This window comes from Papaver somniferum, chromosome 11, assembly GCF_003573695.1.
Source record: "Papaver somniferum cultivar HN1 chromosome 11, ASM357369v1, whole genome shotgun sequence".
Classification (NCBI taxonomy): domain Eukaryota; kingdom Viridiplantae; phylum Streptophyta; class Magnoliopsida; order Ranunculales; family Papaveraceae; genus Papaver; species Papaver somniferum.
Window position 1 is genome coordinate 82,334,688 of NC_039368.1, and position 16,589 is coordinate 82,351,276.

Here is a 16,589-nt window from a genome sequence, read left to right on the forward strand (position 1 = left end):
TTGTATTCACCAAAGCACAAGACATTTGGCCTTTGAAGTTAACAAAGGGCAAGGATTTGATTCAATTCAAAAGAATATTCTCTTGTAATTTGATACTTTGGCCCGTTTTTCTTTTTTGCTTTTAAACCACTGCTTGTTTTTCATATTTTCTATCAATATAAACTAAAATATTAAAACAAATTCCATGTTTCTTTGATGAGCTCTTCTTTTATCGACTTTATAGACAAAATGGTGATTTTTGAAGTTGGAATGTGAGGTGAAAGTAGTAACACCTCCTCTTAAAGGCAAAGAATGAAGAAAAGCAAGAGAAAGCCAGAAGTTATGGGATTCTAGATCTCTAGTGTTTTTTGTTTCCCTTGTCGGCAAGAGGAGTACGAGGTTCGCGTATAAGAGATACTTGGCCACACTGATACTAGGATTGATCATCAAACATTCATACAAGAAAATTGTAGCCTATGATGAACACAAGATACCCCCAAGAAGATGAAATGCCATTGTACCATAGGATGGTAAAGTAATTTGATATTGGAGTGGCATTTCAAAATTTTAAATTAGTAACTTATTGGATCTTAATTAGGACTAGGAGCATAGAGATAAGATATCGACCTGTTTAAGGAAACTCTAACATAATCCAACTTGTAAAACAATAATCAAATTTAGTAATGATTCATGTTGTTTGTTTGATTCTATCAAATGAGTCCAATTGCCATTAATCAAACTTTTTTTTTTCTAAGAAAAGGAAGATGCTGACATATAACCATTGTTTAAATCTCAAATGGTTTAGCAGCTAAACACATACCGACATGATTAAATATAGTTAATTAAACGACATAATCATATATTGGTTCATATTTAGGATGTATACCGCCTAATTTAGTCTCGATTAAGGTTATACAGAAAGGTTAAGCATTAAACAATCTTTAACAATCCATAAATATGCATATACACAAGTGGTACAAGAATGTCATTTTGCTTTGGTCCATGCTCAACTGCTCAGATCCCAGTGTCGACATAGAATTAGAATTTTAGTAGTGATAGTGGGAATCGAGCATCTCTCGTGTTAGCGTGTGTTGCTTGTCATGCATGGCCCATGCAACGAAACGGCAAATGCTTCTTTCTTTCTTCCTTTTTTTGCCCCGGAAGACTGACTGCTCGGTAGAGAGGTCGGAAGTGTTGTTTATTCCTAGTGGTGGATTATGGTGGGAAATGTGGGCAACGTTAGATCGGGTGGCAACCATGCGCGGCTGGTCGTAATCCGGGAAGATTGCTCTTGGTTCATTTAATTACAACGATGTTTCCGACTGCTACGAGATCAAGATTAATAGAAGTGGTTGAGCATCTTATGGTGTACTTCTAAAAAAAATATGCTAGCAGCAACTAGAGCAAAGAAAGCGTCTTGACTCATTTTTTGTTCCAACCTTGGGCCTACGAAACTTATTTGTACAAGTCCAGAGCAACATGAGCTTTCTCGCTCAAAATCAGAAAATACGAGCTTTTTGTGCAAGTCCAAGTGTCACCAAACCAGGAGACTTGCAGGCAAAGATGCAAGTCCAAGAGACGCTAGACCAGGGATTTGCAGGCAAAGGTGCAATTCTAAAAGATGCTGAAACGGGAGTTTGTAGAGAAGAATGTAAATCTAACGCTGCATTAGGGCACTTGCAGGAGAGATGCAAGTACAGTAAAGGAGGCATCGCAACCGGAGGCGCTGACAAACAAACATGACAACAGCCTAGAGTTAATCCATTGCCAGGCCTAGAGTTAATCATAGCTATGCCTTGCAAAAAGTACGGACAGTGGGATCCTCTCGAAAAAGATGTCTTCAAAACATTGATTTTGCAGGAACACACTCCGTGGAACAAGATGTGAATTTACAAAGGCAATAGATGCAGAAGAGGTGTCTGCTTTGGAAACTATTCTATGGGCTAAAGCCGAAGGAATCACGCGACTGGATAGCGGATTGCAAAAATGTGATAGCTGCCATTAGCGGTTCAATGGGAAGGATCTAATGGACTTGCTTGCAAGGTTTCAGTGATTGGACTTGTTCTTTTGTAATGAGATCAGCGAACCATACTGCTGTATGCTAGGATAAACTCAACAACGAGTGCTTGGCTAAGCTCTCCTCCAGATTTCATCACTGGATTTTTGGAGGATAACGACAATATGAACTTCACTGATTTCGTTAATTAATCTTTTACCTACCGAGAAAAAAGAAAAGTTGGCTCTACTTCTTCCACCTCTTCATAGATCTAACACATCATGCATTGACACTAGAGCTTGAAAATCAAACCATCTTGCCGTTGTTGGGCTGGAGCAAGAAAGTTTGAAGGCCCTAATACTTAGGCTGTTGATCTCACTGCTCTTTAATCAGGTTTTTTCAAATTCAAACAGTTGTCTGCTGCTTCGTTAAACAATCCTTGGACCTGCCTCAATTCTGTTTCTGCAATCACAAATGTAGTTATCGACATCAATATACATCACAAAAGGTGAATCTAGAAACACAGCATAATAACGAAAATTTGTAGAGAACAAAATGTACAAACTGCCCATAAACTTTACAAATTACCTGCAGCCTCTAGCTGATTTTGGAGTTCTTGTCCAACTTCTTCATTTTCTGCCTGGATTTCAAGTTTGGGAAAGAGGGTCAGAAAAGTAACTATGTACGGAGTACCCAATATTCATGTGTAATTGAGCTTCAAGTGATACCTGAAGTTCAGCTATACGTTTTAATTGAGCTTCCTCATCTCCTTCTGACACTGGAAGTGCCGAAACCAATACGTCGAACTGCAGATGATAACCAGCAGTATGGTAAACATAGTAAGAAAAAATGCACAATCAGCTTAAACATCAACATAAAATGACGAATTCAGACATCAAAACAATAAAGTTCGCAAAAGAAAAGAAAGAACTACATATCTCAGAACTGATAATTGAAACTTTGTAAATCAACCATGCTTCTGGATGATTACTCCTTGGAAAGTAAGCGAGTGCTGCTACTATTGTACACAAGACCGGATGCTAGGTCAAGTGCACAAATGATGAGATTGGAACATTTCTGATTGACAATCTCACCTAGGAGATCTTACTAAAAGATATAAACAATTTCTAGTAATGCCCCCCCTCGTCAAATATTCTAAAAATTCTTATTTCTACCAATATGCATCGAATTTTCCCTTTTAAATTGTGATACTTATCAGTTTACTTGAGTTCAAGGATGACAAAATTTGAAGGCAATCCATATTCCACAGAAACAGACATGCAAGACGTTTTTCTGGTCAAATATTATTGTCAGTGTAACTAGATGTATCTCGAGAAGTAATTCAACTATAACCGAAACAATACAACCAAACTACTCAGTCATCCAATCACACCATCAGTGTAACAAATGCATGCGTATTCACAAGGGTTCTCGCGTTTCTCTTTTTTGCTTTACTATACCTGCTTTGCAGCCTTAACCAGAGCAGCACTCATGAGCTTGGGTTGTTCTGCAATATCAGCTGGGGTTTCCGTAGTAGTGTTAGCAGGAGGCTCTGGATAATTTGGGGAAAGTCTCACTGGTGGCGCATCTCTTTGAAGTGTTCCAAAAGTATTGAAAGCTAGGGATGCAATAGTATTCGCTTGTTCTTGTAGCTGAGATATGATATCCATCCTAACAAATTGTCGCCAAAATCCTGAAAATGATTAATAAATACATAAGAAGAACAAAATGTATGTACATATCAACAACATTGGACTCAATATCGGTTCGTTAAAGCCACTACTGGTTTAAAATTGTAAAGTGCACAAACAAATGAAATAAAATTGATAGTTCCGTAGGGTTGTTTCAACTATTCACTCGTTTTTGTAATTCTTAACCACTTCTGAAATTGATCAAGCATTTTTAATCCTACCAAGGAGGTTATCAATTGGGAATACCATGGCAACTAGAAATTCAGCTCTACCCCGTTATACGTCCTTCTATATTATGATCTAAGGACTAAGACATATAGTCATGGCCACAAAAAACAGTAAGTCCAACATCTCAAAATCATATTAACAAACAGTTTGGACTAGCTTGTAGTTCTGCCATCTATTGGCTGAGGTTTTCCACTAAATGAGACACTTCTCTATGTCTTGACTACATAGGCTTTCCATTTGATGTAGCTGCTAATTTGCAACAGCAAGTCCTCAACATAAAACCAGAATAACAAATTTAGGGCAACTGCATACAAATAAAGTACAAGAAGAGATAGATACTGGCATAAATGTACCAAACAGATCTATTTTTTGCAACACAGCGTTTACTTTAAATAACCCATTTTATTTTCAGATCCAACTGTCATAAAGGCATCGAAATCGTGAACCCTGAAGTGACTCGTTTTTCAAATTTAAGAATCAATCGTACGTTCAAACGTGAATCGGGGATTCATAGTCAATTTTTTTATTATCAAGTAGCGAAATTTTTTTTACATATAAGTGTAAGGACTCATGGAAATAAACTCACAAAACAAATGTAGGTTTTTTATGAATTTATGTTTAGCTATCCCAAAGTTATGCTTGTTGTCCCAAACAAACCCCAAAAGTATATGTTCATGTGTTCAAGCATACAAATATTAAGCAATTACTACACATATTCATCTGGCAAACAATCACCATCTCCCATTATTAAAAAGAAAAGTCCAAATCTCCGCAGATTTCATCAAAAACTTGTCAAGCATTAATTAAACTACTTCACAAACAAACTTTTTTCTCTCACACATTTTGTCAAACACTTGTCTAGTATCACTTAAACTACTATATTTTGCATACATACTAACAAGTTTAGTCTCAAACACACGTTTTTACTTCAACAACCAAACCCAAATGCAGTAAAATCAGTGGCATAACAAGATTTGAATAAGGAAATACAACTACTATAGTCTAAACATGTATTGGGTTTTACCTTAAACTCTTTCTTGGTTACAGAATGTAAAACAATTACAGCTTCTCTATGTTTCTTCTTTTGCATAGACTGTTCATAGCTAAATCTGTGATTTTTCGGGTTGATTTTCCATCAACTTTAAGCTTCTTTTTGGAATGGGTTTAACTGAATTTGAAGTGGGTATTGCTGCCTTACAGGAATTGAAGAGAAAACAGCGAGACTTGAAGATGTTTTTAAATCCCTTGTAGGATTTTAGATATTTTGATGTTCCCCCAGTACACGAGAATGGATTTATTAAAAAGAATTTAGAGCTTTCAGCAGACGTACTCTGTATTAGGCAGACCTTAAACTTACAGAAACTTAACACCAATGTGTCAGTGCGTCGCACATTAGAAACAACATCAATACACAGCAAGAAACATGGGCAGCATATACAAAAAGAACAAGTAAATGGACAGATATACGCAAATCCAACTACACCAGAAACCCCGTGATATACACATATTATAGACACAAGCAAACATACCAACTTTTGCTCAAACTCCAAGCCGTAAGCTCTTCCCAAGCTTACTGCCTCAACTCCGCTCAAAATCTGTGAAAAACAAAACCAAACAGTGTGAGCCACAACCCAATAGAGGTTGTAAGTGTAACAAAAATAATATACCAGAGAAAAGTGATCAATAAAGAATTTAAACTAAAGAGTTGAGCATGTCCAAAATCAGAAACACATAAAGCTTGAGAGTTCCACATTCATTCAAAAGATTGTAAAAGAAATACGAGTGAACATGCTTGATTACGACAAACACGGGGGAACTCCATGGCAAAAGCGAAACTCTGAGATGAAACGTCGTCAACCCAAGCATAAGCACTACTACAACAATATGGAAATCCGAAATTCATGCATCTAACTATAAAGAAATGGAACTCAACTGTCCAGAGAAAAACATGGTCATACAAAACTTAGAGCAAGAGATGGAACTAAGAAAAATGTATAAAATTCCATTTTGAACAACACTTATCGTATAACTTGAGGGAGGCACCCTAAATTAGATACACAAGTTCAAGTAGGAAAACAGCAATACAATTAACAGTTTTGGGATAGAATTGATTAGCTAAAGATGTCAACACCATATAAAAATAGAATTGTTTCAAGTCTGACATAAAAATGGCAAAGCCTTGCAGTTGTACGAATCTGAAAATTCCACCAAAACGGGTCAGTCCTAATTGCCGAGAGAATTTTCAGTGAACTAACATGACAAACACCTATAAGTTGATATAAGTGAATCAAGGAACTATTAAAGTGCCCATTCCTTCCTTTTTGCGAAAGTGTGTGCTAGATTCAAACTAGAAAACAAATGCTCCAGGATACAGCACAAGAGAGTTAAAACAGCATTTCCCTATTCTCATCTTGTCATTTTAACAAACAGTTGGCAGGTTAGTTCAGAATTCAATACGAGACTCGGGTATTGATGGAGATAAAAACTTGGATGGTTGCATAGACTTTTTATACCTTCGTAAAACAATTTATGACATTCAAAATTATCGACAGTTCGCATGCAAGGATTAAACACCAGAAAGCATAGGGTTTAAACCGAATATCAAAACCAGCAGAGATAATTTGAAACAATTTCATGAAATAAAGTTTGAATTTACATAGATCTCAAATACCCATTTGCTAATTCGTATGAATGGTCATAAACATGGAGGAATTAAGCATGTTCAGTAGATTAATATGAAGAAAACATCAAATAAGAAATTGAGAGAAAACCCCTTACCTAGTGGAATCCAATTATGTCTCCAAAATCATAGAGTCGATTTGCTTAAATAAAAGAAAAGTTCCTCTTGCTCAGGATGGTGGTGAAGCAAAAATATAAAAGGGGAAAGAAGAAGATGGTGGCAGAGCAAAGAAAACTGAGGAGTTGATCTCCTGTTAACGCTGGTTTTGAACCCTGTAGCTAATCAAGCGCTCTATATTTATCTGAAAACACCCGTGCTGAGATTTGGGCACTCACCACGACTATATGCATCCGATACTCATCCGTTAATAGTTAATACCTTCCAACATTGCGGATGGGGGTGCTGGATTACCAGGGAGAGTAACAAAACAAATATGAGACAGAGGACTTTCATTTTTATGGTATGTGTTTTTATACCCTCTCCAGTAATCCGGCACTCCAATTAGCAGCCATGCCCTAATACTAACGTGAACAAACTTTAAATTGGTTGTGAGTGGAAAAACATGAACATGCCTAATATATGACTGGGCCTCCAACCATGTACAGTAAGATAACTAGTTCATCTGTTATTGAACTTTACATTTACATTTCTTCGGGCGATGAATTTCATTCATTTATATAAATGAATAGTTAGGAATTAAGAGAATAATATGAATAACCTGAGTATCTAATTTATTTTTAAATGCTTTTTAGAAATTCTAATTTTATAGCTCAAGGGTAAGTACGAAAGACATTGGAGTAAACTAGTGATGTATTAACAATTATTAAATCTGTTTTCTTGAAAGAGAAATGTTGAATTAAAATTGAAAAGAACATCTTATATCTTAGCTCTACAGAAAATATTGTCAAGCGTGTAGAAATCAAGAATCTATGGAATCAAAGAAGCAATAATACCTCACCAGGATCAAACAATTTGGGTTTAAGAAGGATTTATCTTTACAAAATTTAGTTGTTCCAAATAAGATTCGTTTATGAATTTGTACTAAAGATAAATTTACGTGGTCTAGTCTAACCAAATATGTCAATTTCTTAATTCCTAGTGTAGTCTAATCGATTGTGAAAATCAGCCAACAATTTTAAACAAATTTGCTTAACAATTTAAACGCGGATTGCTTTGTATTCCTCATGCATTGCTTTATTTTTATTTTGAAGAAAACACATTATCGATGAACCAATCACCACATTTATACTCTTTATCTTTTTCATTTCAATAATCATCCATGTGGAAACTATTGATATCCCAAATTCTTGATCCGACCAGCATTGTGCAATCCAAGTGCTTCTAACCCGATTGGATTGTGTTACGGCTCAAAGCCAAACAAAATTTTAGTGGTGTTACATACTCAGATTGAACGCCAAATCAAAATGGGTGATCCTTGGATATGAAAAGGAATTCTGAAAGGGATTGATAATATTTAGAAGAACAATACGTGGAAGATTGAAATGATTACCATAATAATATCCGGTAAGATAACTGAATTAATGATTTTTAATAACTCTATCTAATAAAACTCATAGATTCCCAACTAATGTTACTTTGGTGAAGTACCTTATCTTTGATAATGAAAATTGGAATATTAACAAGTTGGATAATTGGTTCAATCATAAGGAGATGATAGCTATTAGAAACACCAATCTAAATGCCGAGGAGGAAGATCATAATATCTGGAAGTTAACTAGTAAGGAAAGTCTCACGGTTAAGTCTCCACACTAGGAAAAAACGGATAACATGTACAATAATTATACTCAAACTACGTACACTATTGGAATAAAAATAAGGAAAGTGGATACTTCCCATGGCATTAAACTTTTTCTATACAGATGTGCTCATGGAATTCTCCCAATAAATGCTAAGACTGCTAGCAATCTTCACTACATTGATCCTATATGCAAGTCTTGTAATCGTCGGGAGAAAACTAAGACACACCTTCTTATTGACTCGCCCTTTGCCATCTGTTTGGAAGAGATTATTTAGTAGCAACAACGCTGAACTTGGAACCAATATAAACTTCATGGATTAATTTAACTCTTGGTTTGGTGAAAATCCTGATAGAAGGCACGAGATATAACAACATACGCCCTTGCTTATTGGTTTATCTGGAAAGTCAGATATGATTATATTTCAAAAAATTGAACTTGGTGCCAATTTGATTTACAAAAACACTAAACAACATCTTTGTTCATATAATATAGCTAACGATAACCTGAGACACATCCTAAATAATCCTTATTATTAAATAAATGACATAACTCAAAAGGAGTAGTACCCCGCAAATGCTTGCTCTCCATGGATAGTCACTAAAATCCCCTAGTTTTTCATTAAGTATAGGGTTATTTTGCGTTTCCTCCCCTCCAAAGATGACTAATTAGAGTTTCCTCCCCAAATAGATCAAAATTAGTGTTTCCTCCCATCATTACATTTTCCATCCAACTTTCAGTTAGCTGAGTCAGCAGGAGTATATACGTGGCAAAAGATATACGCGTGTCAAATAAAATTCCTTAAATACCCTCATCTTCTCCGATGAAATAAACCATTCCATTTCTCCCTTTAGCAGCAACCAACATCACTTCAAACCCATCGAACTACCATCAACAGTTCTCAAGTCTCCTTCATGAATCATTCCCTTCAATTCTTCAACAAAATTACAGAACCCTAGTTTCAATTTTTTCTCACATACAACTTCAAATCTCATCAAAACTACCATCATCCCGGTGACAAAATCAGAGGCAACGTCAAGAACCCTAACCAACAGAAAACTCAATCTCAGCAACCCATTTCAGTCTCCTCCTCTCATTATCAACGGCTACCAACAGAATATATCAATTCTTCACTATCTTCAATGGTAGAATCAATAGTTTCTTTCTCCAATTTGTCGCTGGTTTCACATCTCAAAACACGACCCCAACACTAACTCACTGCCTATTCTTCTACTTAAACCCTTGAAACGACCACCGAACCTGTCTTTGATTGTTACATGAAGTTGCAGATAAAAAATTAGAGTTTGGTGCTGAGATTGATTTGGGTATCTGGGTTTGATGGTTCTGTTTAGGGTTTGAGTCCAATTGGATATCCAGAGATTGAATTTGGTGTATTTGATGGTTGATGTTGGTCGTTTTTGTTGAGGATTTGAATATTGATTGAAGCCATGACAAATGGGTTTTACTCGGATTGAGGATTCATCGAAATTGTTCCGAGTAGATATGAAATGGCTTGATAGGTGAAGATGAATTGTTGGAATTTGGAGTTTGGGTTTCGATTCAAATGGTTCTTTTTTGCAACCCTTCTTTGATTTCCCCATTTAAATGACGACCACTAATCAAAAAGTTTGATTATCCATTGTTTTTTTGGTTCATGATGAAGATCCCGTCAGCTTGAAGCATTTTTATCAAGTCAGGGTAGTTCGGACATTTTTATATAAATGTTTTTGTGTATGCCACACGTGCACTGCTGTTGAGTCAGCTAACTAGGCAATGGAGGAATAGCTAACGATGGGAGGAGACACTAATTTTGATCTATTTTGGGAGAAAACGCTAATTAGCCATCTTTGGAGGGGAGGAAACGCAAAATATCCTTTAAGTATATAAATTTACTTTCACATAAGAAAAAAGGAGTCTTTTATCTACAAAATAGCCAACAACATAGATTCACAAAACGCCTATATGAAACTAGAGCTCACCTGATGAATAAAGCTATAAATTATCATCCGAGATTTTTGGTCCTTCAAAAGCAAGCTTTGTTGTTGTAGAATACCTAACGGAGTTCTTGAAGAAGGAGGGCCAATTGTATTTGGAACCTGTAATTTTAGAATTTAAAGCCCCGCCATCTCCAGGGGGACAAGATGAAGTTCCCAATTGTGAAAAATCATCCGACCTAAAATTAAAACCAGCAAATGAATTTAAAGTGTTTCGTCTCCGATTATTGCTTAGAGAAAGAAAGAATTAAAAGATATGCAACGCCTCTGACTATGGTGAAGACGAACAACTTTTTGCCTTAATAAAGTTAAGTATTTATGCCTTGCCACGACATTGGGGAGAAAACCAGGATACTATCACCATATAACAACTTTTAATTATGGATGAGACGATTTATGAATAAACATACACTTATTTTGATATAACATTTTTTTTCCTTTTTTTTTATAAACCATGTAAAGAAACAATACCAGAATCGTTATCGTCACCCTCTACTAAGGTATATTGTTTTAGAATTGTTGTGACTTGTTTTGGTTGTCTTAGAGCGTCCACAATCGTGCGACCATATTAAAGACTAAAACTAAACTAAAAACTAAAAAAAAATTGGTTTAGTTTGTGGTTGCACGCTACAGTGTTGGAGTAAAATTTGGTCAAGCAAAAATTTAATGTGCGCCTGAATCCGAGCGTAACTTTAATGTACGCCTGACACACGGGCGTTGTCTACACTAGCATTTCATTTGGGCATACATAACAATAACACATGTTATGGGGCGGAGATGTAATTTTACGCTTCTCATTAGGCGGATGATGCCTAAACGTACGCGCGAGTAACATGTGTAACTTCTATCAACGCCTAATGGCGCGTAGTATTTATGTCTTCCTGTATGATAGTTGATATATATGTGGGGCGTTTAATAAATCATTCGCCCCATGTGGGGCGGAGATTCTATGTGTACCCATTGGGACGGATCTTTAATGTACGCGCGTCCAGGACGAACATTCATTTTACGTCTGACCGCGGAACGAAATAAATATTTACGTCCCGCTTCAAACGTAGATACAATCTCTGCTTAATACGAGACACTCTTTTATTTTCCTCCCTATTAAATTTAATTTTATTCCAGTTTTTCGCCCAAATTTACTCCAAAGAGAAAGCAGACCAGATTTAGTTTTATTCTTGCCTGATTGAAATTTCGACCACATTTGATTTTACTCCACCTTTTACTCGTACAATGTGGAGGCTCTTAGAACTATCTCCTAACTTAACCTTTTTCTCACTTGCCGCCAATCAAATATCCCGTTACCTTAACGCGCCATTTCTACTCGGACCTCATTTAATGTTAACTTCTGTCCTTTTCAGTCGTAATAAATGTTAACTTAAATTTTTTGAAAATCCTAAAATCACACTTAAAAGAGGGAAAAACGAAAGAAAACAAAGAATTTCCAGAGAATAATAAGCCAAGTACCGAGAGAAAAAACTAGGGTTTTACCGAGAAGATTTCTGTACAGTTAACTATGGCGATTCACGATGAAGTAGTTGTTGAAGCATCAAAAGAAATGGAATTAGTTGATCCTCCATTGATTCTATCATCATCTCCAGTTTTTAAACGAGGATTAAAGCATTTTAAGAAAAATTTAAATGAAATTTGTAAGGGTTTCAATGGGCCGATTAGGAAGATTGAGAAGAAAAGTGGTGATACGGTTGTGGAAGAAGATGAGAGTGGTGATTCTGACATGGATATGGACGATGATGAAGAGATTGGTGGTAGTTCAGATGAGGATGATGACGAGGAGGAGGAGGACGGTGAAGATCACGATGAGGTAAAAATTCAATTGGCAAGGATTTTAGTGTTTTGATTTTTGTAATGTTTATGTTATTTTAACCTAAACCCTAAATCCTAACCTGGTAATATGATTAATTGAATATCCCCTGCTGAAATAGGAATTGATTTGAGGTGGTAGAATTATTTTGAGTCTAGGCAGGAAGTTAGAATGCTTTGTGATTGTTCAATTCAGAAATTCCGCTTTAAAGTTTCCATTATGGTGTTTTGTTTGTTTAATATGCATTCTTTTGTTCTCCTTTGTAGCTTGGAGAGTTCAGGGTTGAGGACAATGCAGTCGATGATGAGATGGGAATTGCGAGGTCCTTCTATTCTACTAATTTTTATTACTGATTATTAGAATTTTCAATCTCAACCTTAATAGAAAGCCACTTATTCTTTTTGATCAGGCACTAAGTGTTTGACCTTGTTTACAAGAACATAGACATTAGTAAAATCAGGTTATTGTGGTGAGTAGTTGGATTGTGGGGAAGGAGATTCTGAATACCGTTTTAACTGGGATTATATTGTGGGAAATGGTAATCTCACAGGACTTGTGCTGGCGTGGAAGCTGCTTCATCCGAGGGCTTGCCAGCCCGCCTTCCTACATTTCACACAAGGTACACAGTGACCAGATATATACAAGTTACAACTAATTGCTATATGTAATCATGTTGCTATATGGTAATCAGGTTACTTTTGGTGAATTGTAAACAGTACTCTAGGACGATGGTATGCTGTGATTTCATATGATGCATGTGTTCGGCTTTGCCTTCGTTCCCTGGCCAGGGGTTGCACAGAAGCACCTGTCTTCTTAGACAAGGAATGTAGACTCTTGCGTAGAGCATTCGGGTAAGTCCAGTCTATTTTGTGATCTTGCACTTACTGAAGCTATTTACATGGTCGTTTATGCAAGCTCTATGGCAGAGGTGACAGGTGTGACGAACCGTACTCTTTTGTTTTTGTTTTATAGCTTGCAACATGTGCTGTTACAACCAGAAGGAGAATTATTGTCTATAAGGTCATCCATTCCTATTATTAAGGGATCATCCCCTAAAACTAAGAAACCTATTGGCAGGGTTGATGTGCAAGGTACCGCATTGCATCTTACTGTATCAATGTTTCCGAGGAATCTTAGGTTTTCATAACTTGTTGCTCATTTTGCAGTTCATAAATTGAAAATGGATTTGGATTCACCAAACGGATGCAGTTTTTCATCCCTTCATCCTTCAAAGATAAAAACGGGAGCGCTTCGATGTTGCTTGTCCAATCTACGGTCGACATCTTCTTCTGGAGTAAGACAGGGTATTTTATCACTTGAAACACTAATTTATGAGAACTTTATCCTAATCATAAAGGGCCAAGTAGTTGGGTTACATATAATGGACTGACAATAGCCTCTATGCAACTTGTTTTGTATTTTGGCTCTAGCTTGGTATATGATGTTTTAAGTAAGTATAAGTAATTTGGTAATTGTTACTAGAGACATACACATGCATCTTAAGATCAAAAAGTTCAAATGATGACGAGCCAGTTTGTATGCAACCGGGTTCAGGCGAAACCCATTTATTGTATGTATCAATTTGCTATTTTTCTATAGCCCTTTCTCCAGTAATACTCCAGGCTAGTGAAATTATGCTCAAAAAATTTACTATTTTCTCTCTTTGCGGCAATACAGTTTTTCAGGCTGTATTCTCATCCTTCAGTTTCTTCATCCTGACAAAGACCTTTAAGTCTTCCCTAGGTTGCTGCTAAAAAGAGATCAAGGAGGCACTTGGCTGAGACGGACGAGTTCGTAACCAGCAATGGTGAAGGAACATTGATGGACGTTGTTACTCTTTCTTCTCGTACCAGAAGATGAAATCTCTGTGTTCAAACTTTAGAAATGAAATTTTTACTGATATAGAAATCCACAATCAGCATCTCCTTCCTAAGTAATGACATATGGGGTTCTAGCCTTTTTCTTCTTTCCTCTAAAGCCTTGCACGATCTCCTGGAGTTATGCTAGTGATTTAATGTAGCAGTGTTGGTTTTAGTAAGATTTTTACATTTAATATTTACTTCAAACTTTTCATTGATGCTATCACTTTTTTGCAGCTGTATTGACCTTCCAGATATTATTTCATCCATATACAGTATGGAGCTTTGCACTAGATTGCGTGCATTCCTTGTTGAATGTCACCCTGCAAGTCCCTCATCTCCTGTATCAGAACTTGTTATTGCAACTGCTGAGTTTCAGAAGGATCTCATTAGCTGGAATATTAGGTAGGTCGATCTATGATTCATACTCTACTTGGTTAATAATGCGTAGCAATCGTAGCTTATCTATCTTTCAATCATTTCCAGTCATGGCAAAGGAGGTGTCAATGCAAAAGAATTGTTCCACCCATACATCATCTCGTGGATCCAACATAAAAGTCTGTCCCTGCTTGATGCCTGCAAATTGGGGGTCAGAACACAGCATTTTACAGTTCCGTTTGTGGATTATATGTATGACCGGCTCAAGGAGACGTTAAGTGAATACGAATTATATTTGTTAGGTATATGTACAGTAAGAATGTATATGAGGAATTGGTCATTTTGGACCGATCTTAGAGTTCTACTGTTTCAGTTTTATAATTTGTATGGTGCATCTGTTAAAGGCCATTGCGGATGCTGGAAAAGCCCTGGTAGTAGCTTTGGAAAAGCAGTATGAACATGTTTTATCACCTTTTAAAGAGACCTTGGCGCATAAGTTTGGCCTCAAACATGTTGAGAAGCTTGCCCGATCTGCATGCATCTACGAAGTCCCTGAAGAGGTAGCTTTTTTTCTTCTTAGATTATACTATGTATGTTCTTTCTTATGATCTCCAGCCTTGACATACTTTCTTTGCTTTGCAGTTGGGAGTTTTTATGAATTCAATAAAGAGAATGATAGATATGCTGCTTCCCGGAATTGAAACCCGGCTGCAGTTATGGAGTTCTTGTATTCCTAGTGGGTGTAGTACAGTTCCGGGGGAGCTTCTAAGGGAAATTATGGTAATGCTAAGATCCAAGCTCAGGAGTTACCTGCAGGCCATTGTTGAGAAGCTCGTAGACAATGTGAGTCCACTGTACTGTATTTCAGGTAACACTCCTGTACTCGATACAATTATGTTCCTTGTAAGCTAGGTTAATTGTTGTGGTTCTAAGATCAACAAATCTCTTTTCTGATTGTATGAACAGACAAAGGTCCAGAACTTGACAAAGCTAAAGAAGATCCTCCAGGAATTTAAAGAAACAGCGAAAGAATCAGATGTTCAAAGTAGACTTCAGCCCTTGAAGGACCAGCTCACTAAGACCATAGTTCATCTTCATAGTATCTTTGATACTCGTCTATTTTTAGACATGTGCCAAACATATTGGGACCGGATGGGACAAGTTAGTTACTCTTTATTCCTTCCTAATTCACATTGTAGTCTCCATTATCTTTCTATCACTAAATTGGGTTTTGCTATTTTGTTGCAGGATATCTTAAGTTTCCTGGACAACAATAAAGAGAACAGAGCCTGCTATAAAGGCACACGAATTGTAGTTTCGGTGGGTGGCAGTTTTTTTTTTTGTAATTTTTATCATTAGTCTGAAATCCAAGCTTATTTCCCATGTGATGATACTGGTTCCTTACTCTTCCTGGTGTTTTGTTTGGTATTTGCAGATATTGAATGACACCTTTGCATCTCAGATGCAACTGTTGCTTGGAAATGCTCTTCAAGAGAAAGACTTGGCTCCTCCCAAATCAATCATGGAAGTGCGTTCAGTGCTATGCAAGGATCCAGTGAATCACACTGGCAATAATCACTACCGCTGGTTCTGACATGCATTTGTATTAGCACAAGCTGTATAGATTCCGTATGGGAATAGAGTTTAGTCCCGCTGACTAGTTTGCCTCCTCTGGGACTGGTATGTATTTTTTGTTCCAAGATGATGCAAACAACTTTAGTCCAGCAAAAGGAGAAAAACTTCGCCCTGATGTCTGATGGTACACTACACGATATAGACCTCTTTTATTACTACTGGAAGAACCTGAAATTACCTCACTAACAAACACTATACTTGTTAAAAGTTGTTGCAAAAATCTGAAATTACAAGACACTAATTAAGTTTTTTTACTTTTAATTGGCTCCAATTTTTCAGATTTTTCAGATTTGTAATTGGCTCCAATCTGAAATTTCCGATTCGAATAGTAATCATTGCTGTAAACCTGCATTTAGTTGAACTTCTAAGCTTCTTGGACTCATCATTGTCTTTCTTCTTTTAGTCCCTTTGACGGCACCATCCTCTATCATTTCACAAATAAGCTCAACTCTTATGATGCAAGTATCATTCACAATATATCCTTTAGCAGGGTCATGGAATTCACTAAAAAAATCAATAACTTTCAAGAAATATAGTACTAACATGTTTAAAATCTCATTTCTATTAAAT

At 36.5% G+C, this 16,589-nt stretch overlaps 1 protein-coding gene and 1 pseudogene across 2 annotated transcripts; one reads left to right on the forward strand and one right to left on the reverse strand.

Annotated features, from left to right (window-relative positions):
• Nucleotides 1-1,960: 1,960 nt before the first annotated feature.
• Nucleotides 1,961-6,892, reverse strand: LOC113320705 (mediator of RNA polymerase II transcription subunit 21-like). 2 transcript variants are annotated; one of them, XM_026568598.1, is made up of 6 exons: nt 6,673-6,892; nt 5,424-5,489; nt 3,436-3,668; nt 2,704-2,781; nt 2,564-2,615; nt 1,961-2,437 (listed from the first exon to the last, which is right to left on the reverse strand). In XM_026568598.1, the coding sequence occupies exons 3-6, from the start codon at nt 3,643-3,645 to the stop codon at nt 2,361-2,363; spliced, it is 417 nt and encodes a 138-aa protein (XP_026424383.1). In that variant the 5' UTR covers nt 3,646-3,668; nt 5,424-5,489; nt 6,673-6,892; the 3' UTR covers nt 1,961-2,360. The 2 variants fall into 2 exon arrangements, with proteins under 2 accessions (XP_026424383.1, XP_026424384.1); XM_026568599.1 differs by lacking the exons at nt 5,424-5,489; nt 6,673-6,892 and adding an exon at nt 4,919-5,377.
• A 4,863-nt stretch (nt 6,893-11,755) lies between these two features.
• LOC113324685 lies at nt 11,756-16,360 on the forward strand (annotated as a pseudogene).
• Nucleotides 16,361-16,589: the final 229 nt, after the last annotated feature.

Bases quoted from the DNA above. Each gene is read 5' to 3' on its own strand.
- LOC113320705 (XM_026568598.1), bottom strand. From the start codon at position 3,645: ATGGATATCATATCTCAGCTACAAGAACAAGCGAATACTATTGCATCC. The intron at 2,616-2,703 runs GTATCACTTGAA...CTTGAAATCCAG, and splicing joins AACGTATAGCTGAACTTCAG to GCAGAAAATGAAGAAGTTGG. The intron at 2,438-2,563 runs GTAATTTGTAAA...TTGTGATTGCAG, and splicing joins AAATCAGCTAGAGGCTGCAG to AAACAGAATTGAGGCAGGTC.